The 25,921-nt window shown below is 42.6% G+C and overlaps 1 protein-coding gene across 6 annotated transcripts; it reads right to left on the bottom strand.

The window, feature by feature from the left end:
- Positions 1 to 1,687: 1,687 nt before the first annotated feature.
- NUDT4 (nudix hydrolase 4) lies at positions 1,688 to 25,636 on the bottom strand. Of its 6 annotated transcripts, none has more exons than XM_001136251.7 (5): positions 25,065 to 25,636; positions 9,196 to 9,306; positions 8,385 to 8,429; positions 5,053 to 5,140; positions 1,688 to 4,788 (listed from the first exon to the last, which is right to left on the bottom strand). In XM_001136251.7, the coding sequence occupies exons 1-5, from the start codon at positions 25,161 to 25,163 to the stop codon at positions 4,586 to 4,588; spliced, it is 546 nt and encodes a 181-aa protein (XP_001136251.2). In that variant the 5' UTR covers positions 25,164 to 25,636; the 3' UTR covers positions 1,688 to 4,585. The 6 variants fall into 6 exon arrangements, with proteins under 6 accessions (XP_001136251.2, XP_016779468.1, XP_009424269.1 ...); XM_016923979.4 differs by having other exon boundaries at positions 5,053 to 5,137; positions 25,065 to 25,626; XM_009425994.5 differs by lacking the exon at positions 25,065 to 25,636 and adding an exon at positions 24,793 to 24,988 and having other exon boundaries at positions 5,053 to 5,137.
- Positions 25,637 to 25,921: the final 285 nt, after the last annotated feature.

Below are 25,921 nucleotides of genomic sequence, written 5' to 3'. Positions count from 1 at the left end.
TCATATCAAGGTGAAAGAATTAGAGAATAGTTCCCTGGCTAGAAGACGTTGAACCTTTGAGTGTTTAGGTCTTTGCTATAATGTCTTGCTTGCTAAGATAGGCCTTAATGGCCCTCTCATCGTACTGCTAGAATTTAGCCAGTGGCACCAGTCAGGAAGGTATTAAAGTAGCACCAGCGATAGATTGCTTTTCATCCTGACTTTTGTCCTAGAGCTCCATAAAATGTGCATTTGGTGGGGGAAATCACATCTACAAATAAAATCGTATTGCTTTTGAAGATGGTATAAGTCTATAGATAAAAAAGCTGTAAAACCTTGAAAAATACTGAAGGATGTAAAAACACCAAGATAGGCCAGGTGCGGTGGTTCACGCCCATAATCCCAGCACTTAGGGAGGCCGAGGCAGGCGGATCACGAGGTCAGGAGTTTGAGACCAGCCTGGCCAATATGGTGAAACCCCGTCTCTACTAAAAATACAAAAAAATTAGCCGGGCATGGTGGCAGGCGCCTGTGATCCCAGCTACTCGGGAGGATGAGGCAGGAGAATCGCTTGAACCTGGGAGGCGGAGGTTACAGTAAGCTGAGATTGCACCACTGCACTCCAGCCTGGGCGACAGTGTGAGACGCTGTCTCAAAAAAAACAAACAAAAAAGCCAAAACTACACCAAGATAAATCACTTATCTCTACCCCACTACAATATAAGCTCTTTGAGATTAGAAAATTGTTTTGTGCTCTTATCACAAATACTAGGCATAAAGAAGATGCTTGTTATTGAACAGCAAATGCTTAAAAAGACCTGCAGGCCAGACGAGGTGGCTCATGCCAATCATCCTAGCACTTTGAGAAAGCTGAGGCTGGAGGATTGCTTAAGCCTAGGAGTTTGAGACCAGCCTGGGCAACACAGCAAGACCCCATCTCTACCAAAAAAAAAAATTAAAGAGTCCTGTAGAGAATTCTTATACTCCAATGTGAAGACAACATTGGAAAGGGCCAAGTTTCTCATCCCCTCCAACTAATAAATCCCTAATAAAAAATGAAATGACACTTGAACAGGACTTAAGGATTCTACAGTTGGTCTTCGGCAGCAGTATGTTTTAGGAAATGTAATGGCGGTGGGGGGGGGGAGGTGCCTTAGCCAGTTATGCTTTTAAATGGAATTGCAATAAAAAAAGTGATACTAGTGCAGAAAGTATCTGTATTAGAATTCTAGAGTAAGTCAAGAGCTCACATTCATTAAAATAATGACACAACTCCATGGGGGTGGGGAGAACAGCAGTAAAGCAACCACATACTATACTATTAGACTGGCAACATGGAGATTGAAAATATCCATGAGGAGAATACTGACATCTTAGTGGTAAGCATTTCCTTTTAACCCAGTAATTCCAGTAGTAAGGATCATACAAATGTACCGCTAGGAAGAGGTAACGTATATGATCATCAATGGGAGAACAGTAAAGGTGTTACTGTGGAATTCCCGACAGGCTTTCACTTGGAGGGGGAATATTTGAACACAGTTTAAACAACCCATGGTGAGCACACAATGCACTATGCACTGAAAGGTATACGTTTCCGCTGGGTGTTTATACATTTCAAAGTTAAAAGCATACACCTTACCCAAAGTTTCAGAAATCTGGTTTGCAAATCTGAGTTCATGTGTGTGTGTGTGTTTTTTTAAAGCCATGATCATTTTTTCCATTTTTATTTGATGTTTCCAAATATAAAAAAGTCAGGATTCTTACATCAATTATCTCAAATGAGACCATGCAAAGCAATTCAGTGTATACAACAATCATTTTTCCCCTTCAGTTCTGCTGCTTTATACAACAGTGTGATTGACAGAAAATTGGATGGCATGTGCCTGGTTGGAAAATGTCATCTGTTTATAAAATAACATCATGCAGCACAGTTTCTACTTCGTCTGCAAGTCAATTCACAAAAACTACTTATTTTCTGTTTTTTATTTGGGAGGCACATGGAACTGAAAAATTTAGCTGCCCAATTTTATTCAACTACCCCACCAAAAAAAAAAAAAAAAAAAATCACAAATGACAGTCCCAACACTCTGCAAATTTTGGAGGGTTGAGATAGTAGACACTATTTGTTATACTCAGTAGAGTTAACTATTTAACAGAAATAAATCTCCCTAGGGCCTTTCCTCTCATTCTGCTAGACTGGGTTCCAGGAGAATCGTGAAGAACCCCTCATGTAAAATTTGAAGTGTGAAAACTGTATTGTTGCATTATGCAGATTTTTGCTAGTTGCATAGACTAAAGACGTTTTGCTAAATGGCACTGAAAATCCTTACCGAGTGTCACTATTCAGTCCAAGTGTTTCTGACCAAAGAAAATTATACAACAATATTTATAGGCTAACTTTAAAGAGATGGTTGACATTAATACTGTACATATTTTACATGTCAAATACATAGTCCAAGAGTTTATAAAATAAATTCATGCATCATTACCTTATTACCTCTAAGAATATCATGTACAAGATAGGCACTCCCCCACCCCCCAGTACTTATGACAGCATTTCAGGTGGAAGCAGTCTTATATACAAAAACAATCCAGTTTCTCTGCTATGTTAAGTATATAATTTAAGGAAATTTCAGAGATTACTGACCAAAAAAATCTTAGTCCATTGAAGATAGAAAGTGTCAATTTGTGGGATTTAAAATGTTTCCTTTATAAAAGAACACCCAGAATATGTAACCTCTGTACAAAGAAAAAAATATAAAAATTCTGGATGATCATGTTTGATCACACTACGTACTTGAAATGTTGCTGGTTAAAAGTTTTTCTGCTTTACTCATTCCTTTGACAGCATTAATTTGTGAACATTTATATTCAGTTCAGCTGTATTTATGGCACAAGATCTCATTTTCAAAATGGCACTAATTTTCCTTAAGTGTAACAGCACTCTATTTTTAGCAGTAATTATATTTTTAAAGGTTAATTTGTAGAACAAATGTTTTAACTATACTTTTTTCTACTCTATACTCCCCAGTTACAATATTTACAAAGGGCTGAAGTCTATATAAAAAAATGATCTTTGGCTGGGCATGGTGGCTCATGCCTGTAATCCCAGCACTTTGCGAGGTCGAGGCGGGCGGATCACGAGGTTAGGAGTTTGAGACCAGCCTGACCAACATGAAGAAACCCTGTCTCTACTAAAAATACAAAATTAGCCAGGCATGGAGGCAGGCGCCTGTAATCCCAACTACTCGGGAGGCTGAGGCAGGAGAATCGCTTGAACCCGGGAGGCGGAGGTTGCGGTGAGTTGAGATTGTGCCATTGCACTCCAGCCTGGGTGACAAAGCGAGTCTCAAAAAAAAAAAAAAAAAAATCTTTTACTTTCCCCCATCCCTCATTTTAGTCAAACTTCTCCCACCTCATTTCTGCCCTGGTTGGGGAAGTGCAAGAGTTTCAGATAAGGTACCTATGTGTTTTAGATGGGATTCTTGATTTTAAGTGAGTATAAAGTAAAAGATTTAATTCTTAGTTCAGGTATGTTCCAGTGCCTCGAAAGTTAGTTATGTGACAAATAGTACCTGTTGACAACCTAGAAAAGATGAGACATTCTAAGGTGCCCTAACAATCTTCAGTCTCTAACAGCTGAACAGGAAGGCCATTTCACTCAACTGTGATGCGATCATCACTGACTGGCATTTAGAATTAGATTTCAAGACTCCACTCCTGTGGGGGCCACTAAATAACTGAATACATTTTAAGAGCAATCTACACTGAGGGAAATAACGGTTCTAAGGTATTCTGCATAGAAAGAGTATCGATAATGGGAACTGGCAACTGAGCATGCTAAATCAAATTCCATGAATACAGTTTTGATAAGATGTCTTTACTACATGCATTTTGCTAATATTTCCCTAAAATATTCACCAACTCTACAGAGTTATACTTTGTGTTAAGGTACTATTGAGTTATAAGGGAAATAGCCATATCAGGTAGCTAGTGACATAATACCAGTTGTGAAAATTCAGACAAATGAGTCGACAAATCCCCAAAAATGGCAAATTAAGCCCTGTGACAAAATAAGTTATTGGATCATACAGAAATAGCCCAAATCTGGAAATTTTGAATTAAAATTGTAATTCTGTAAAACAAGTTTGGGGTGAACGGATTTCTTTAATACCAATAATTTTTTAATTCCCACCACAGATGGATTTGCTGAATATACTAATGCTGTGAATGAGAAAACAATTTTGGGGGAGGTATACCCACAAGTAATCTGATGACAAAATAAACCACAGACTGATGTCAAATGGACAAAAAACTGAAAATATGCTGTGAGAAATAGACAACCAAAATAATATAGGGGGTTGTGGGGTGTGGCACAGTTAAGGCATCTAAACAAAAATTCCACATGGCTTTGGCTTATTAAAATATTTTACACTATTTTTTTAAAAAAAGATTTGAAAGCATCTGAAAAACATGCAAATTGTTTGAAAACCTTGCATGGCAAATTCAGACAGTTTGCAAGCGTCAATCAGATGTTTGACGAGGAAACGAAAGAAGCCTCTCCCCATGAGACTGCACATGGTGGGAGAGGCCTACCCAGTTCTCTCTATCTTACACTAGATGGCAACCCAGAGGTCTGTGCAGCGGTTACAAACAAGGCATTATTATCTGGAAGGGAAGGGACTGTAGAATTTCCATTGGCTGGGGAACAACCCAGCTTTAGCTTTTCCAGATACTCTGCATGTACAGGTTTATGACACTGGAGAACTTTGATAGCATCTTCTACTTTGAACCACTCTCTCTTCCTTCCTAGAGAAAAGAATGACATTGGTTACAAGACAGTCCATTTTAAAAAGTAAGCCATATAAGTAATGTCCCCTTACTCCCCAATAAATGACTTAGACAACAATATGTTGGGGAAGAATTAAGATGAATATGCATCTCTACATTTGAATTATCTTCCCTGCTCTAAATGAAAAGTGACCAAAAAAAAAAAAAAAAACTAAGATGGAAACTGGACACAGGAATATAAGCATATATTTAAGAGTATTCAGATAACAAAAGGGAACTTACCAATATTAACAGAATCTTCCCAATCTTCTAATATTTCAGTGACTGTTAGAACATAAACATATGTTCTGTGCTTTCGGTCTTGGTTCTGCTTGAATATAAAAAGAAATGCATTTTAATCTACAGGAGCTAGCCATGGACACATTTTCCAAGGGAAAAAAATTAGTCTGGCATACTGCTGATTAGCATAGCATATTTCCCAGCACAGGCAAGTATATTCAGTTGTACAGTCCAACACAAAAGTGACTTTATATAAGACAAAACATTTAGAAGTTAAACAGAAGACTAGAACTAGAGCTTCATCATTACTGGTGGTGAAATTGGCTCTCAATACTACTTTTTTTGTAGAAGTCTGGAGATGTTGCCCAGGCTGGTCCACTCCTGCCCTCAAGGGAACCTCCTGCTTTGGCCTTCCCAAAAACTGAGCTTACAAGTATGAGGACCCAGCCTCCAGTACTAAACTTTTAACACCTATTTCTATATATCTGATGTTATTTTCTTTTTTTTTTTTTTTTTTCAGACAGGGAGTCTCGCTTTGTCGCCCAGGAGTACAGTGGCATGATCTCAGCTCCCCACAATCTCTGCCTCCCAGGTTCAAGTGATTCTCCTGCCTCAGCCTCCCGAGTAGCTGGAATTACAGGTGTGCGCCACCACGCCTGGCTAATTTTTGTATTTTTAGTACAGATGGGGTTTCACCATGTTGGTCAGGATGGTCTTAAACCCTGACCTCATGATCCACCCGCCTTGGCCTCCCAAAGTGCTGGGATTACAGGTGTGAGCCACCTTACCTGGCCTATCTGATGTTATTTTCATAAAGAAAATCTTAAGAGTTGAATAGAATCTTATTAAAATAATAGACTTGCATTCCCATAGTTTTTATCCTATCCCCTCTTCCCTGGGGCTAATCCTGACAACCTTTCAATGACATGGAAAACTGCTTCCTTTAGGACCTTTGTAAGAGCAAACAGCACCAGTTCCTTTAAGCACTCCTCCTGCAGGCCTATCAAGGTGCACATAAAGAATAGCCCATGGCCTGGAGCAGAAGCTCACGTCTGTAATCCCAGTACTTTGGGAGGCCAAGGCGGGCAGATCACTTGAGGTCAGGAGTTCGAGCCCAGCCTGTCCAACATGGTGAAACCCCGTCTCTACTAAAAATACGAAAATATTAGCCGGGCGTGGTTGTATGCCTGTAATTCAGCTACTTGGGAGGCTGAAGTGAAGGATCGCTTGAGCCCAGGAGGCGGACGTGGCAATGAGCCCAGATCATGCCACTGCACTAAAGCCTGGATGACAGAATGATACCCCATCTAAAAAAAAACACATAAATTAAATAAAACAGGCAACTGAGCTTGTTTCTGGGTTAAAATTTAAACAAGTTGGCCTTCCTTCATCCTGATTAAAGTTAGCCTTCTTTGCCATAGTCCACGACTTTAGATAATTGTCCTGATTTTGGCCACAACCAACCTGAATAATCTACTCAAAACAGTGGGTTTTTACAGCTGAGAAGGATTATCTTTTTACACCTGAGAAGGAATAAAAACAACAATAAATTAGAGGCAACTGTCACTTAACACATCATTCATTATTTTTAAGAATCAGTTGTTTTATTTCTATGTCTCACAAATCAATACATTTATTATGCTATATTCACAAATTCATAAAAATCACTGGGATGAATGGGCAGGGCAATCCAATTTTCCCTTATATTTTCTAAGGGGAAAGGTATTTTTTGATTGACATGTGCTGTTAAACAGTATTTGTAAAGCACTTAATACTGTTACCTTCCCATATTATTTAAGCTTTATTTATAATGTGAGACATTTTCTTCAAACACCTTGTCAGCATATTGACAAATGTGTTATTTGTAAAAACCTCAGTATGTTTTTCAGTTTAACCAGGAGATGGTGCTATTTAACTGGGTGAAGCAACTGCTGAATTCTGGAAAAGACTGAATTCTACTTGAACGACTTTTCTCTTTTTTTGTTTTTTTTGAGATGGAGTGTCGCTCTGCAACCTCCACCTCCCGGGTTCAAGCCATTCTGCCTCAGCCTCCCAAGTAGCTGGGACTACAGGCGTGCGTCACCACGCCCGGTTAATTTTTATATTTTTAGTAGAGACAGGGTTTCACCATATTGGCCAAGCTGGTCTTGAATTCCTGACCTCGTGATCCTCCTGCCTTGGCCAACCCAAAGTTCTGGGATTACAGGCATGAGCCACCACGCCCGGCCAACTTTACTCTTAATTACTGTATTCCGGTAAAAGTCATCATCAATTCTACCAAGTGCTACAAAATCAGGATTTTTTCTGAATTCCTAAGGCTTAAAAATAAAATTTATATGGTTCTACTATAAAAGGCTGTACTAACCTATAAACAGCACCCTGAAAAAAGGAAAGTGACCATGTTTCTGGTATACTGTGTATCTAGGTCTGAATCTTGGATGAAGATACATCTGGACCTCCTTTCTCCCTGGCTTCCAGAGAGTGCCTATCACATTCAAATTCCCTCCCTGAAAATTCTATTCTGCCTTCAGTAATAAGAGAATATATGAAAGAGAATTCTATTCTTTTAGCATCTGTTCTATGTACCTGAGATTTATATCTTCGTACAATCCTTTAAGTCACTAGGTATATCATCTAATATTATTTGCTAAGGGCAATGGGGACATTTCCAGATAAAATACATGAGACCTAAGCTCTTAGGTCATACTAAAAATATTGTACCTCCTAAAAGATCTATACCCTAAACAGTCTACAGTGGATTAAGATAAACATTTCAGTATCAGCTCCACTGTATTGTCAAACAGAAGTAATCACTACCATAATAATGCTGTATAAAAGTGATGGCAGCCGGGCACGGTGGCTCACGCCTGTAATCCCAGCACTTTGGGAGGCCGAGGTGGGCAGATCACTAGGTCAAGAGATGGAGACCATCCTGGCCAACATGGTGAAACCCCATCTCTATTAAAAATACAAAACTTCGCTGGGCGTGGTGGCGCGTGCCTGTAGTCCCAGCTACTTGGGAGGATGAGGCAGGAGAATTGCTTGAATCCGGGAGGCAGAGGTTGTAGTGAGCCAAGATTGCACCACTGCACTCCAGCCTGGCGACAGAGCGAGACTCTGTCTTAAAAAAAATTAATTAAAAATAAATAAAATAAATAAAAGTGGTGGCATATGAAAAAGTGGCTTTTACTTCCCTCCCTACCTAATCCTGGACTGACTGCCTACTGCTAGTCTGAGAGAAATGTCTGGTTCAGGCTGCTGCCACATTATTTGGTTGGTTAGGAAGAAATCATTAATTCTATTATCAGCAAAGTGAAGATTACTTTTTAACTCACCTCAAATATGCCCAGAAGTCTGCCTAGTTTTCCTTTGACTCCAGCCTATTAAAAAAAAGATGAAATATAAAATGTTTACCTTTTTATAACAAAATGTATATAAATACAAGTTACACTCTGGCTATTTACTTAAATCTAATTAAATACAATACCCCTCCCCATACCAACTCACTATCTTCCTGCTTCTGTGAAGTTTTTATTGTCATTTACTTCATAAGCGGCAAGGACTGATCAAAAATTAGTATTTCTGGCTGGGCGCTGTGGCTCACGCCTGTAATCCCAGCACTTTGGGAGGCCGAGGCAGAAGGATCACTTGAGGTCAGGAGTTCGAGACCAGCCTGGCCAACATGGTGAAACCCTGTCCCTACTAAAAATACAAAAATTAAGGCCAGGTGTAGTGGCTCACGCCTGTAATCCCAGCACTTTGGGAGGCTGAGGCTGGCAGATCACCTGAGGTCAGGGGTTCGAGACCAGTCTGGCCAACATGGTGAAACCCTGTCTCTACTAAAAATACAAAAACTAGCCAGACGCGGTGGCACGTGCCTGTAATCCCAGCTACTCGGGAGGCTGAAGCTGGAGAATCACTTGAACCTGGGAGGCGGAGGTGGCAGTGAGCCAAGATCGCTCCACTGTACTCCAGGCCTGGCAACAGAGCGAGACTCCATCTCAAAAAAAAAAAAAAAAATTAAAATTAAAAATAAAGTTGCATCAGGCAAAAAGCACTCCTGGACCCGTCTTGCTGTCTTAGTGTTATGTAGCAAAGGGCCTTGTTTTTACTCCGAAACAGAATTTGTGTGAAAGAACATCTCACCTCCTCATAAACTTCCCTCACGGCAGCACCGCCAGGTTCCTCCTCGGGTTCCATTCCTCCTCCTGGGACAATCCACTGGTCTGGGTACCGGCTGCTACTCACCAGCAGCACCTGTAAGGTGAACCGTAACTGTATACTTCCAGCCTGAGAAGCACTTCGTATATAAACAACATTCTCAAACCTCTGCAAGGTTGTAACTCTATTCTAGATTAATCTATTTTAAAATTTAATTAAAATTAGGGGGTACGCATTATACCACAAAAATGCAATTGACAACCTTTGCTAAACACCATCTTTCTGAAATCAGAATTAACATTAACATGGTCACACTACCAAATCACCTGTATCTAATAAAATAATTTACATTACCAGATTCAACTGGTAAAACTCTCAAATTATTGGATAATAACAAAGGATAAAAACAGAAACTTGGCCGGGCGCGGTGGCTCATGCCTGTAATCCCAGCACTCTGGGAGGCCGAGGCGGGTGGATCAAAAGGTCAGGAGATCGAGATCATCCTGGCTAACACGGTGAAACCCCAAACCCCGTCTCTACTAAAAAAATTAGCCAGGCGTGGTGGCGGGCGCCTATAGTCCCAGCTACTTGGGAGGCTGAAGCAGAAGAATCGCTTGAACCCAGGAGGTGGAGGTTGCAGTGAACCAAGATCGTGCCACCGTACTCCAGCATGGGTGACAGAGACTCCATCTCAAAAAAACAAAAAACAGAAACTTGGCTTATTAGCCAGAGTTGTATGCACTGAGGTCTATGGTCACATAAGTTTATTTAGTTATGGAATATTCCAAATTTAAGGAAATGACCATAGGTAGGTTACCTTGTTTCCTCACCTAAAAAATAAGAATACTAAGAAGATAACAGATGTGTGAGAAAGAAATAGGGAAATGCACATAAAGCCGATTCTTGATACAGAGTGCTTGTTACTGTTATGATTAGGTGGCAAGAAGCATCCTTCATATTTTAAACCTGCATACATGGGCAAAAGTCACTTCATTCTTCTAACAGGCAGCTATCATTTATGATCTAGAACAGGACTGGCAGTCTGCAGTTCACCACCTGTACAGTCTGTGAGCCAGAAGTATTTTTACATTTTAAAATTATGTGAAATTCAAATTTCAGTGTCCACAGATGGAATTATTAGAATCGAGTCACTTACTCATTTTTACATATTGTCTATGGTTGTTTTAATGATGCAACAGCAGAGTCAAAGCAGCTGTGACAGAGACTGTGTGGCCCTCAAAACTTAAAATGTTTGTCTGGCCCTTAATTTGGAAAAGTCTATGGACCCCTTACCAAGAATAGCATTAAGATTGAAATGTGGCCGGGCATGGTGGCTCACATCTATAATCCCAGCACTTCAGGAGGCCGAGGTGGGCGATCACCTGAGGTCAGGAGTTCCAGACCAGCCTGGACAAAACATGGTGAAACCCCATCTTTACTAAAAATACAAAAATTAGCCAGGCGTGGTGGTGCATGCCTGTAATCCCAGCTAATCGGGAGACTGAGGCATGAGAATCACTTGAACCTGGGAGGCGGAGGTTGCAGTGAGCAGAGATTGCACCACTGCACTCCAGCCTGGGCAACAGAGCAAGACTCCATCTCGGAAAAAAAAAAAAAGACTGAAATCTACAAATTGTTACAAAAATACCCTATATTACCTTAGACAAGTATCCTAGATTTTATTTAACAGGTAACAGGTATTACATACCCATCTTTTAAATGAATATCTGGCCGGGTGCAGTGGCTCATGCCTGTAATCCTAGCACTTTGGGAGGCTGAGGTGGGCAGATCACCTGAGGTCAGGAGTTCAAGACCAGCCTGGCCAACATGGTGAAACCCCATCTCTACTAAAATTACAAAAAATTAGCCGGGCGTGGTGGAAGGCACCTGTAATCCCAGCTACTTAGGAGGCTGTGGCAGGAGAATCACTTGAACCTGGGAGGCAGAGGTTGCAGTGAGCCGAGATCATGCCACTACACTCCAGCCTGGGCAACAGAGCTAGATTCTGTCTCAAAAAAAGGAAAAAAAAAAAAAGGAATATTTGTGGGCTAGCTTAGGTTGAACTTCACTTAAGTTAAAATCAACTCGAGGTGAGCGTGGTGGCTGACGCCTATAATCCCAGCACTTTGGGAGGCTGAAGTGGGTGGACATCTGAGGTCAGGGGTTCAAGACCAGCCTGGCCAACATGGTGAAACCTCATCTCTACTAAAAATACAAAAATTAGCTGGGTGTGGTAGCACATTCCTGTAGTCCCAGCTACTCAGGAGGCTGAGGCACAAGAATTGTTTGAATTCAGGAAGCGAAGGTTGCAGTGAGCCGAGACTGCACCACTGCACTTCAGCCTGGGCAACAGAGTGAGACTCTGTCTCAAAAAAATAAAAAATAAAAATAAATAAGTCAATTTGAACAAAAGTGTCCACAAAATTATCTTAGTATACTACCTTCAAGTAAATTTAAACAGTTCTCCCTCGAAAACACATAGGGTTTATCACGAAGTTTAATTCCCAGTGTGGATAGAGATGATGATGATAACTAAGACAGGGTCTCACTTGGACATCCACGTTGGAGTGCAGTGACACAACCTCTGCTGACTGCAGCCTTCACTTCCCGGGCTCAAGTGATCCTCTCACTCCAGCTTCCCGAGCAGTTGGGAGTACAGGCACCCACCACCAGGCCTGGCCAGTTTTTGTACTTTTTTTTTTTTTGAAATGGAGTCTCGTCCTATCATCCAGGCTGGAGGGCAGTGGCATGGTCTTGGCTCACAGCAACCTCTGCCTCCTGGGTTCAAGTGATTCTCCCACCTCAGCCTCCAAAGTAGCTGGGATCACAGGCACCTGCCACCACGACCAGCTAATTTTTGTATTTTGAGTAGAGACGGGGTTTCGCCATGTTGGCCAGACTGATCTCAAACTCCTGACTTCAAGTGATCTGCCTGCCTTGGCCTCCCAAAGTGCTGGGATTACAGGAGTAAGCCACCATGCCCAGTCTGATTTTTGTATTATTTTGTAGAGGTGGGGTCTTGCCATGTTGCCTAGACAGGTCTCAAAACCATGGGCTCAAGTGATCTTCTCACCTTGGCCTCCCAACTGGGATTACAGGCAAGAGCCATGACTGATTTCTTTTTCTTTTAAATGCATGCCAGCACTTCTATCTGCCCTGCTCCCTCCCTGCTGCCAGGAGCTGCTGGCCTTTAAGAGGTCACAGCCAGCACAGGAGTCCTCTCTCATTTGACTAAGTTACCAGGAACTTTTCCAAATTGGAAAGTTTCAAGCTGACAATTCAGCAACTCCCACCTTTCTCTCAAGCCCCCAAAATGCTGAGTTAAAAGAGAATATCTATTTAGGCATAGAACCCCCTCTTAGAAAAGCAGCATTCCAGGCCAGGCATGGTGGCTCACACCTGTAATCCCATCCCAGCACTTTGGGAGGCCAAGGCGGGCAGGTTTGAGAACAGCCTGGGCAACATGGCAAAACTCCCTCTACAAAAAAATACAGAAATCAGCCATGCATGGTGACATGTGCCCATAATACCAGCTACTCAGGAGGCTGTGGTGGAAAGGATCACCTGAGCCCAGGAGGTCGAGGCTACAGTGAGCTGTGATCATGCCACTGCACTCCAGCCTGGGCGACGGAATGAGACTGTCTCAAAAAAAAAGGGGGGGGGGGGGGTTATTACATTATCAAATTATACCCAGATGAGACTTTATAGAAAATTAGAAAAAGAAAATTAAAAATCCAAAAGTGCATGCAAGGGTCTCTAAGTTCAAATTCTACTTTAAACAGAGAAACTACAAATCAGATTTCAAAACCTTTGTATTTTATTCAAAATTGGAGGCTTACAGAGGATCTATGGCAACCAAAGGCACTGGCCCTCTATCAAGACTGGCAAGTGAATGTTAGTTTTTAAGTTAAATAAAAATGTTAAGAGTTTGTCTCGCATCACTGGAAAAGTAAACAGCAACTACTGGTCCGGACTGCAGAGTTACAGGCCTCTTTTTCTGGTCACTAGGTATGGGTTAGGAATAAACTGGTTTCTATTGCCTAGATGAAATTCTTGTTACACAATTCTATGCTCTCTAAGCAACTTCCTGGATTACGTTAATAATGGGACATAACGCAGGTGGCTAGCCGCCTGAAAAGTACATCATCACTTAGTAAATAGTAAATAGGGAATTCAAAATCATCCATATTCAAAATGTTGCAGTCCTGAATAAATGAAATGCAAAGTCTCATGTATCTAGGTCATTGACTATGATGTTTCCATAGAACTGTTTCCAGTTCTCCAAGACAGAGCTAAATTACAGGAGATTAATAATGTTGAAAAACCATTAGTATAAGATGTGTCTGCTTTTCTGAAGAAACATTTTATGCTTCAGATTTTTTTTTTTTTTTGAGACAGAATCTTGCTCTGTCATTCAGACTTGAGTCTAGTGGTGCCATCTCGGCTCACTGCAACCTCCGCCTCCTTGGTTCAAGCAATTCCCTCCCTCAGCCTCCCGAGTAGCTGGGATTACAGGCTCCCACCACCACGCCCAGCTCATTTTGGTACTTTTAGTAGAGATGGGGTTTCACCATCTTGGCCAGGCTGGTCTTGAACTCCTGACCTCGTGATCCACCTGCCTCAGCCTCCCAAAGTGCTGGGGTTACAGGTGTCAGCCACCGTGCCCGGTCTATGCTTCAGATTTAAAACCAATCCTGCATCTACAAGACATCAGCATGACTAAACTTTTCTTCCAAAAATGAGTAATATGGAACCCTTGTGTCTCAACATCTCTCTTTCATAAATTACTTTTTAGAAAGCCTCATGAAAATAGTATATAAATTTGATAAGTGATTTGGCACAATCCAGTAATTTATGATATAAGAATCTCGGCTCACTGCAACCTCCGCCTCCCCGGTTCAAGCGATTCTCCTGCCTCAGCCTCCCAAGTAGCTGGGATTACAGACATGCGCCACCACGCCCAGCTAATTTTGTATTTTTAGTAGAGACGGGGTTTCTCCATGCTGGTCAGGCTGTCTTGAACTCCAGACCTCAGGTGATCTGCCCACCTCAGCCTCTCAAACTGCTGGGATTACAGGCATGAGCCACCACACCCAGCCAAATGTATCTTTCAAAAAAAAAAGCTGATAAATTTAAATGAGTAATTATCTATGGTCCAGAAATGATTCACATCTAAACTACTAGCTTAAGGCAGATTTGCTAATATCCAGCTTTTGGTGATGGTAGTTTTGAAATCCAGCATGTTTCATTAAGCACTTGTCTACTCATCTAAATTGACAAACCTGCAGATAGAATTGGGCTCCTCTGGGCCCTTGATCTGCCAATTAATTCCAGTCTGTCCTAAACTCTGCTACTTTTGAAGCTTTCATGCTTTTGAGGGTCTACAGCTAACACAGTCACCACTAGCATCATATGGCTAAATTTAAGATTAAATAAAATTTAAAATGCAATTCCTTAGTCCAGTCATATTTCAAGTGCTCATCTCAAGGGTCACATATTGGACAGCTACAGCCAATTAATGGTATATCCTTTACAGAACAGGTAAAATATGTAACTGTTATTTATCCACTTCAATTTTCATGCAAAACCTTACCACTTTAAAACGCTTTTCGAAAGAAAATCAGCATCATGAAAATGGGCTAGCAGGAAAGAAGCATCATGCACATGGTATCCAAACTAAATCCATTCACTTTTGTCTTTACAATCTTCAGCCTCTAGAAGGATAGAGAACAGACTGACTCCTGTCAAAAAGTGACAATTCAGCACAAGTTCTCCACCTTAAAGAGAAGCACTGTGGAGAAAGAAGTTGCTGATTTTGTTCCTTATCTACTAATTGTGTGATACTCAACAAGAATTGTATGTGATGAAAAGATACTGAATATACATCTTTCCCTCAAAGAGCTTATATTCTTGGAGGTGGGGCTGGAATAAAGTCACATAGAATGCTCAATATTTTGTGTCTAAAAACTGCAAGAACACATACATCTATATAAATCTATATCATTATAAATTGTGGACAAACGATTTAGCCTAATCCAGTAACTTATCATCCAAGAGTCCCTTGACATCTCAGGAAGAATAAATTTGGTCAGACCAATAACTTCAAATTATCTTTCCATAAAATGATCGCTTTAAATGAGTACTTAATATCTGTGATATAGAAATGACTGGCCATCTAAACAACTAGCTTATGAAAAGAGGTCTCACACAGATGTCATGGTGACAGATTTGAAAGTCTGTCTGTTTCATTAAGTACTTGTCTACTCATCTTGAATAGTTCATTTGGGTGTTCAAATGAGGGCAAGGCCACATCTGGGGGGGGGGTGGTGGCGAGAAGGCAGTGACTAAGAGTGAGCAAGAACTGAGGGATACACTCCAGATAAGAGAATAGACTGGATGATGGCGTATGTCTGCCAGGGTGGAGAAATATGAACAGCATTAGTAGAGAGAAGGACAATTAAAACAGTCCCCTGCCTGCCCCCAACCCCACTAACAGTGAAAAGTTTTTTAACTTAAGGCCAACTAGTGTGATAGCTAGGCCATCCTGTGATCACCTGGGGTCTGTCATGCACTTGGAAGCGGTCCCCAGCACTAGATCTAGACCAGTACAGATGAAAAAAAGTTGGTATCACATTGGAGCATGTTTATATTTTAATTAGGCAGACAACAGAGGACACTCACAACTTTTTAGGCAAGGGGTTGAGATTAAGATGAAAACATAACTCAGTGTTTCCTAAGAACCGCCACACCTGCTCTATTGTTCAGTGCTATATGACCATTTCTGTTTCCAGAAAAACATTTCACCAAGTTAAAAAGCCTGAGATTACAAAAGAGAAACTGGGGATGGTGGTGAGGAGTTGCACCGTAGTGGAGTATTGTCACTCCAGAACTACCAGGAACTCAAGAATTACAGCTTTTCTGTTGAATTCACTTGGAATCTGTTGAAGATGAAAATCATCAATGTAGATTTTTCTGGACTACATTTTTATGGAACTACTAAAGCAATTCAGCTTGAAAAAACACGTTTTGTAAAGAGCATGCAAATAAAACAGTCTAGCCGGGTGCAGTGGCTCATACCTGTAATCCCAGCACTTTGGGAGGCCGAGGCAAGAGGATCACTTGAGGTCAGGAGTTCGAGACCAGCCTGGCCAACATGGTGAAACCTCATCTCTACCAAAAACATAAAAAGTAGCTGGGCATGGTGGTGCACGCCTGTAATCCCAGCTACTCGGGAGGCTGAGGCAGGAGAATCACTTGAATCCAGGAGGCAGTTTGCAGTGAGCTGAGATAGCGCAACTGCATTCCAGCCTGGGCAACACAGTGAGACTGTCTCAAAAATAATAATAAAAATCAGAGTTCATTCAGTATTGTTTTCCAGAGGCCAAAATTAATAAGAAGGTGTACTTTCATTATCAAAGATTTAGCTATGTTCTTCCAGTTAAGAGTTTTCCAACCTAGACAAAAGATTTGACATATCTGCTAATACAAATTTTAAGTGTTCCACAAAAATTTGAGAATGATGAAAATATCTAGTATAGTCAATAATGGAAATTTTGTTTCTTACATAAATTTTGGAGATACTAGTTCTGAACAGTCCATGTTTTTACTAGTTATATACTCACATTTTTCAGCTTCATTATATCTTTTCTACTAAAACTCTGTGGGAAAACTCAACTATTAATAGCTTTTTTTTTTTTTTTTGAAACAGGGTCTCACTCTGTCACCCAGGTTGGAGTGCAATGGCGTGATCTCGGCTCACTGCAACCTTTGCCTCCTGGGTTCAAGCAATTCTCGTGCGTAAGCCTCCTGAGTAGCTGGGATTACAGGTACACACCACCATGCTCGGCTCATTTTTTTTGTATTTTTAGTGGAGACTGAGTTTCACCATGTTGGCCAGGCTGGTTTTGAACTCCTGACCTCAAATGATCCACCCACCTCGGCCTCCCAAAGTGCTGAGATTACAGGTGTGAGCCACTGTGCCCAGCCTGAACTATTAATATCTTCTATAGGCCAGGCACAATGGCTCACACCTGTAATCCCGGTGCTTTGGGAAGCCAAGGCAGGCGGACTGAGTCTAGGAGCTCAAGACCAGCCTAGGCAACATAGGAAGACCCTGTCTCTACAAAAAACTCAATAAATTAGCCAGGCATGGTGGCATGTACCTGTAGTCCAAGCTACTCGGGGGGCTGAGGTGGGAGAATCATCTGAGCCTGGGAAGTCAAGGCTGCAGTGAGCCATGATTGTGCCACTGCACTCCAGCCTGGGTAACAGAAGTGAGATTCTGTCTCAAAAAGAAAAAAAAAATTATGTGTATATATATATATATATATTTTAAAAGATTTACTATATATATATAAAATCTATACATGCAGAAATCTAAAATCAAATTTCAGCACAATTTATTGTAAGGTTATTTTTTTTTTGGCTTGTTTTGGGGGCGCCATTTGCTGAATCACAGCAACATAACCATAATGGTTGCTTTTCTTGCAATAATATTGATTTCAAATAATAGGCAGCTGCTCCTAAGCCCCTCCTACAAAAGTGGAAGAATCTCAATCTCTAGAACCCTATTACAATGCATTATTCTTCAACACTCACTCTAAACGCACACAACAGCCATCTACACATTTCTATCACACCCCCAAATCTACTAGTATAGTTAGCATGCTAATTAATGCTCTAAAGATGGGTTATAAAAGCTCATTCTACAAAGACACACCAACAGTTGACAGAGCCACACATGGTCATTCATAGGTCTGAAATTCCCTTCTCTTGAGTAGACTAGATTTTCTGTATCCATCAAGATGCTGGTCTGTTACATTAGCGATGACAGAGATGAAGGAAGATGCATTCAACCTTCCAGATAAATCAGAGCTGTGACCATATGAAAGATTTACGAAAAGGAGGCTACTCATTCTACCAGGTTGCAGAGCCAGACCTGGAGCACACTCAGACCCCAAAGCCAACGCTATTAGTGTGGTGAAAAGTGAAGACATCTCTTCCTACTCTATTCAACCTATCTTCGCATAAGCATTCTTCCTACTACACTACTAAATCTTACTCCCTCTTCCCATGTATTAGATAATTACCAGAAAAAAACACCACTCACCTGGCACTGTTGAAGAGTTATTTTGTCTTTTCCTAGATACCTAAGGTTTTAAGCATTTGGAGAGAAGCATTTATCACTACTTTAAGAATAGTGTATTGGCCGGCCATGGTGGCTCACGCCTGTAATCCCAGCACTTTGGGAGGCCGAGGTCAGGAGTAAGAGACCAGCTTGGCCAACATGGTGACTAAAAATACAAAACTTAACTAAAATTTAAATACAAAATTCAACTAAAAATACAAAAATTAGCCAGGCGTGATGGCATGCGCCTGTAATCCCAGCTACTTGGAAGGCTGAGGCAGGAGAATGGCTTGAACCTGGGAGGCGGAGGTTGCAGTGAGCTGAGGTCACGCCACTGCACTCCAGCCTGGGTGACACAGTGAGACTCTTAAAAAAAAAAAAGAATAGTGTATTGACAGTAGTCAACAGGAAACCAACCCTAAATCTTATTGGATAAAAGTCTGTGAATTAGAATGATCTATTGCAAGCCTGCTCAACCTGTGGCCCGTGGACTGCATGCAGCCCAAGATGGTTTTGAATGCAGACAAACACAAATTTGTAAACTTTCTTAAAAGATTATAAAATATTTTTGCAATTATTACTTTTTTAGCTTACCAGCTATCATTAATGTTAGTGTATTTTATGTGTGGCCCAAGACAATTCTTCCAATGAGGCCCAGTGAAGCTATAAGATAGGACACCCCAGGCCAGGCACGGTGGCTCACGCCTGTAATCCCAGCACTTTGGGAGGCTGAGGTGGGCAGATCACGAGGTCAGGAGATCAAGACCATCCTGGCCAACATAGTGAAACACCGTCTCTACTAAAAATACAAAAAATTAGCTGGGCGTGGTAGCACATGCCTGTAGTCTCAGCTACTCGGCAGGCTGAGGCAGGAGAATCGCTTGAATCCAGGAGGCAGAGTTTGCAGTGAGCTGAGATTGCACCACTGCACTCCAGCCTGGTGACAGAGCGAGAAAAAAAAAAAAGCTTGGGCACCCCTGATCTATTTTATAGAATCTATACCCTTTATCACCTGACAGGTCCTCCTCGCTGGTGATGTATAAAAGGGTGCTGTTCAAGGGCTATGTAATGCATTTATGCCTTCAGAGGCTGTAGGTCCCTGGGCCTCGAATTCCCATTTGTGTTTCAGCTTTTACCCTTAAAGATGCAATTGTCATGGCTTGGCTCTAGGAACTCCAACCACTATAGATACCACTTCTGTTCCCGGGAAGGGGAGCGGAGGAGCCATCCAGAGAACCTCAAGTGACCCCTAAGAATGAAGAGGTTTATTATGAAAATTGTAGCTATTCAGAAACTGTTTGTTGTTGTTGCTGTTTCTGAGACGCTGTCTCACTCTGTCGCCCAGGCTGGAGTGCAGTGGCGCAATCTCAGCTCACTGAAAGCCCCGCCTCCTGGGTTCAAGGGATTCTCCTACCTCAGCCTCCGGAGTAGCCAGCACTACAGGCACACACCACCACGCCTGGCTAATTATTGTATTTTTAGTAGAGACGAGGTTTTGCCATGTTGCCCAGGCTGGTCTTGAACCCCTGACCTCAGGTGATCCACCCACCTTGGCCTCCCAAAGGGCTGGGATTACAGGCGTGAGCCACTGCACCTGGCCTACTCAGAAACTGTTTCGAGGTTGCTGTTCTTTCTTTCCAAATTATCATAAATCAGGGTATCATGAATGGTTGAAACTACATGTTAACCTAATTCTACTACACTTAACCAAAATTTAGCCAAAATTAGGCCAGCCGTGTTATTAGAAACACCCACTATGCACATAGACATTTTAAAAGAACATAGGTTATGAAAATGGTTTGATACATGCTAAACAGCTACCTACTATTAAGAAAATTAGTACTTCTTTTTGGACCACAGAGGCAGAGTAGACCAGAAATAACAGTTCTTTCTTCTAAACTATGTTTAGCTCTAACTTATATGGGATTGGTAGATAAGTATTATCAATAATGTGGTAAGTCAGGTTGACCATGGATTTTTTACCTAGCAGGTCAATGTTTTAAAGTGACGGGGTATAAGCTTTTTTTCAATTAGAGAAAGGCTTGAGCTATACCAAGACCCTAAGAAAAAAAAAAAGAAAACAATCCAATGCAAATTCTACGTTAATGCCTGGTTTAATGACGGGAAACCTTCTGGGAGAGCTGGAGGCACAGATGAAGAAGTTGGTGACACTTCCCTGTGTTTAAAAAAGGCTTCCAAGCCGGGCGCGGTGGCTCATGCCTGTAATCCCAGCACTTTGGGAGGCTGAGGCGGGTAAATCACGAGGTCAGGAGATCAAGACCATCCTGGCTAACACAGTGAAACCCCTTCTCTACTAAAAATACAAAAAATTAGCCAGGTATGGTGGCGGCCGCCAGTAGTCCCAGCTACTTGAGAATGGCGTGAACCTGGAAGGCGGAGCTTGCAGTGAGCTGACATCGCGTCACTGCACTCCAGCCTGGAGGACAGAGCGAGACTCTGTCTCCAAAAAAAAAAAAAAAAAAGGGCTACCTTTGGATAGTACTTATTTTTGATGAAAGTGGTCTCCATTTGAAAGAAATACCTTCAAGGACTTAACTCTGAAGAACTATGAGCCCCAGAGTATGTGTGAAAAGGGTGGACTGACTGTTGATTCTAAGTATAAAAATGCTAGTTGAGATTTAACTCTAGTAATATTTTGAATTAGTATTGTTGCTCATCGGAGCTCTGGTTTTAGGTTTTCAGACTCGACCTTTCCCACCGAAGCTTTACTGCATGATTTTGTGCAGCTCAAGATTTTTCAGGAATACATATTCAGCATTATAGCAGACCATCTGTAGAAGACAGCCCCTGGCTCATAGAGCTTAAAAGCTAATTAGGGCAGCAAGTCCTATGGAAGAGTAGTGGTTTTTTTTGTTGTTGTTGTTTTTGCAGGCAGGGTCTTGCTCTGTTGCCCAGGCTGGAGTGCAATGGCATGATCTCGGCTCACTGCAGCCTCTGCCTCCCAGATTCAAGGGATTCTCATGCCTCAGCCTCCTGAGTAGCTGGGATTACAGGCACATGCCACCACGCCCGGCTGCTTTTTGTATTTTGTATTTTTAGTAGAGACAGGGTTTCGCCATGTTGGCCAGGCTGGTCTCAAACACTTGACTTCAGGTGATCCACCCACCTCCGCCTCCCAAAGTGCTGGGATGACAGGTGTGAGCCACCCGCCTGGCCTGTAGTGGTTAGTCCTTCAGACTGATTTGTTAATGCCTCTCTTGCAACTATGTCTGGATTTCACCCAGGATCAAGTCATTCTACTTCTCCCCTTAGCAGTCTAAACCTATTTTGCTGCCAGATCACTCTCAAGCTTGAACACATCTAATATCTAAATGTTCTTTGTTCAAAACTAAGTTCAAAACAAAACTTTGTTCTTGCGTAGCAACTTCTCAACCTTACATTTGAAGTGTTGCAAATTTTTCAACTATTACTGATTCTATGCTATCCCTAAGCTGCAGCCAAATCTATCACAGCCCCAAGTCTTGCTCTATTTGGGACGCCTGGTCCCTCCTCCCCCAGTCACCCACATCCAACTCCAAATGACTCACATTGGATCTGAACCCCAGAATACACGACCGCACTTTTCCCTTACTTTATTTCCCTTTCCATTGATCCCTTGTCCAACCTTTCCCTACAGAATGTTTCTTAGGAGCTAAGACCTCATCTCTTCATCCCCTTTTAAACTATCATATATGCAAATACATTCAACAGAATCCATTTCTGATTACCTATTTGTAAAAGCATTGTCATCTTTCACTGTACAAGCACAGTACCCAGCTACTCTACAGGGCAATTAGCTGTGGGCCTGTCTAGAAGCCCAGCTGCCAAAACTGAGGGTGCTTCCCCACAGAAATAACTAGCTGGGGAGGTAGGTCAAATAAACAAAACATTTAGAAACAAAGGACCAGAGCTCAAAAGGATCTGCCAGCTTCTGTGACCTTGGGATAGGTTACTTCTGCTACCTAATTTCTTCCTAAACAAATACTAATACTTATTTACCCTACAGAACAGAAAAAGGTAAAATGGAAAATATTTAATATATAAAGCCACCTTAAAAGAATAACTCTGCTCTTAGAACAACCTTCTTTCCTAGAACAATCTGTTTTAAAGTAGAAACTTACTGAGAACTTCAGTACAGGAACAGCCAGATGGGAGCGCCACGTGGCTTTTTTGGGGTCAAATTGCAATTACTCTTTTACTTCCATTTGTACTCTATATAAACATTTCATCCTCAAACAAAACATACATTTAAATCTTCTAACCAGGATCTAGGTGTTTTTCATCCAGTAGAGGGAAACATTTCTCACCTATTAACTAGAGAGGTGGGCTCAAGCTGGTTTTCTAGACTGTCCTGGGAAGTCTGGCAATGCAATTTCAACAGAGTGAAGGCAAATTCATAGAGAAACAATAGAATCTCCAGGAAAGCTAACAGTTTATTCTGTAATCATCATGTAATAGATATAGCCTCAACTACACACAATCACAGAAATGAAAATTCTGAAGAGCTAAACCAGATGTTAAAATTGGCTGTGCATTTCACTTAAGGAGAATTCTAGAGTCTTCCCTCAGATCATATCCTCTAACAATATGACTCACTCTCTTCGATTCTCAACCTACAGGTTATCAGATTTACAAAGTTTTATACAATGGATTTTTCTAATACATTCTCCAAAACTTGCTCCCTACTTCACCTTACCTAATGACACTGGTCTCTTGACTCAACTAGAGGCTATGAATTTAGTATTTATTTCAGTAGAAATAATATCCAAGCATAAAAATAATCATTTATTTTTATTGCTAAAGTAATTCCTAAAGCTTCTATCAGTCTTTGCTTTACCATAAGCACAATATAGATCATCATTTCAATTTCCATCACTCATATTTTCCCCTAGAGTCTAGCATTTTTACAAAGCCTGAATTCCAAGTTCACATTATGGCAACACTTCAGTCACCACTTTCAGAAAGGCTTCCAAACTTAGCCTCACAAAAATCTCACTCATTCAACAAACAGAGCCCAACATCAGGAGTAAGGACTGGACCCTGAATCCTGACTCTACCACTTCCTAATTGTGTCATTTGGGAAGGTACTTATGCTCTGCAACTGTCTCCTCACCTATAAAATGGGAGTAACTTCACTACCTCCCAGTGTTAAAAGGATTAAATGTATAACAAGTTTTCTTCTGGCAGCGCCTGGCACATTGTAAGCACTCAATTAAGAATATCATTACACAATATTGAGGAAACCAGACAAGATACTTGATCTATCTTGATCCCTTTTGGCTATCATTTCTTTTATATTTAAAGTTTACTACTTTGCCTCAACATGGCCCCTTTCCGCTAAGGCTTTATCTTTTTTACAGAACACACTTAATGCTTGTTGACTTGTTCATTTTGTAAAAGTTAATAACCTTTCCCTTTGCAGTTTCTAGCTCTCCTAAGCAGACCCATCTCAAAGGCTGGGGCCGTATTTCTCTGCACACTCGTTTGGGATTCAAGTCTGATACGTAAAGGTTATGAGTGAGCACAGAACAACCCATTTAAAGGGCTTGGTTTCTTTTCAAAAAAAATGAAGGCAAAACAAGGGTCTGAAGGGCAAATTTCGAGAACTTTTCGTTAACATAACAAGAACTAAGCCGCTGAGTGTATTCTGTGTCATACTCATCACAACTACAGGGACTAGCAGTAAGGAAGCCATTAAATTCCCATCTCCAGCCTTAGCCTAGTATTTTATACACGGTTGGTTATGAAAGCAGAACTCAGAATGTTAATTTTTTTCACCTATGTAATTTATCTTAAGAGTGGCAATACCAAAAGGCTGCTATTGCTCTAAGCAAACTTCAACAGTTAGCCATTTTAAATAAATACGACTGAATTAAGTAAAAATCGCTCTCCAGGGAAACCCCAAGGGTCTCATTCTCAGCCCAATGCAGATGGGTAAATTATCCAAGAACGACTGCTCTTAGAACGAGAAAGGCTACTCCTTTCCAGATGTCAAGCCAGACGCAAAGAACCCTTTACACATAAGCTGAGAGCTGGAGATTACTGTCTGAAAATGGCAGCTTTGCCCATCTCTAGTCCATCGTCTCCCTTTTGGCATTATTCCACATTTTTCACTAACCATTTTTCTGCAGTCAGAAAACTTTAAGAAGGGAAGGCCGTTTTAAAAATGAGGCATAATTATGCCAACAGCTTGCGGGTTCATGGACCCACAAGAATTACCAAGACTACACTCAATTCCAAGCACGAGGACTGTCTGTTACTCCACAAACATGCTTAGATCGAATCCGAGACCGCAAACGGCTGTAACATGGAAGGAAAATATGTAAAAGAGGCACAAGGGCTCTGCTGCAACACTCACGCCATTTCCACCCTCCTCTCGCTGAGCACTCGAGGTTTATCCGGCTTTCAACTCAATTCGCACGTTAAGATGGTGACTCCCGCTAGGCGAGACTTACACGGCCCGGGACCTTCCCGGGGACCAGGAGCCTTCTCGAGTGCCCAGATGGAGAAACTGGGGCTGGGCGAGCCCCCTTTGTCTCATCTATCAGCCCAGAGAAAGGAAGGAAGAAGTGAGGGAGGAAAGGAGTGAGGGAGGAAAGGAGGGAGGGAGGAAGAGGGCTAATCCCTCCCAGCCCCGCAGCCTGCGCAGGGGCGGGGAGCGAGGGGAAGCACCCGGGCCCTAGACCCCGGCGCCCCGGAGGGCAGCGTGCGGCGCCGGGCGCCCTACCTCGTCCTCCTGCTCGCTCCGGAAGCACAGGCACGCCGCCCGCTTCTTGAAGCCCTCGCGGTCGTAGGTCCGCGTCTGGTTGGGCTTGAACTTCATCATAGAGGCGGGCTCCTGCTGCTGCTGCTGCTCCGGCCGCCGCCGTGGGGGCCCGGCCGCCGCCACCCCGCCGGGGAGTGGGGGCGAGGGCGAGTCGGGCGCAGGGGCGCCCGGGAGCGCTACTCGGTGCGGGAGGTGCGGCGAGGCCGGTCAGTCCCGGGGCCGGCGGCCGCTCCGACGCGGGCGGGACGGGACGCTAGCGCGGGTCACTGGAACCAGGGTGCCGAGATGAAAGCTCCGCCTCTGCCCAGTTGTCCGCCGCTCTCCATGGAGCCCGACTCCCGCTCGCCTCCGCTCCCTCCGGCCGTAGCCGCCAGGGGAAGGGCGGCTAGAGGCGCGCGCCACGCGTAGACAGTTGCGAAGACCCGCTCCCACTGAGCAGCAGCACCGCGGCGACCGCGCGCCGCCCCCTCTGCTCTGTTTAAGTGAAGCCCACACGCGCCCCGCCTCCCCCGCGCGCCACTGCGCCTGCGTGCAGAGACCGTTGCAATGGGGTGGGTGGGTAGGTGCGGCGGGGGAGGTAGGGGCGGGACCTCGGCCGCCTGGTGGGCGGGGCCGCGCGCACTCCCGGGCTGGAGTTCGGCGAGGCCTTGGGACTGGCGCTGGAGCCCAGCGTGGGATGACCGTGCCCCGAAAACGTGCCAGTGAATGGAAAGAAGCCAAGGTCCCCTCCCTCCCTGCTTATACCCTCAACTTTGCCAATGAGGACCCTAAATACCAGCTGCACTACAGGGGATGTAACTACATACACCGTCACCAAA

The sequence above is a fragment of the Pan troglodytes genome, chromosome 10 (genome assembly GCF_028858775.2).
Source record: "Pan troglodytes isolate AG18354 chromosome 10, NHGRI_mPanTro3-v2.0_pri, whole genome shotgun sequence".
Classification (NCBI taxonomy): domain Eukaryota; kingdom Metazoa; phylum Chordata; class Mammalia; order Primates; family Hominidae; genus Pan; species Pan troglodytes.
Note: the sequence above shows the minus strand (reverse complement) of the source record. Positions and strands in the feature narration are given on the sequence as shown.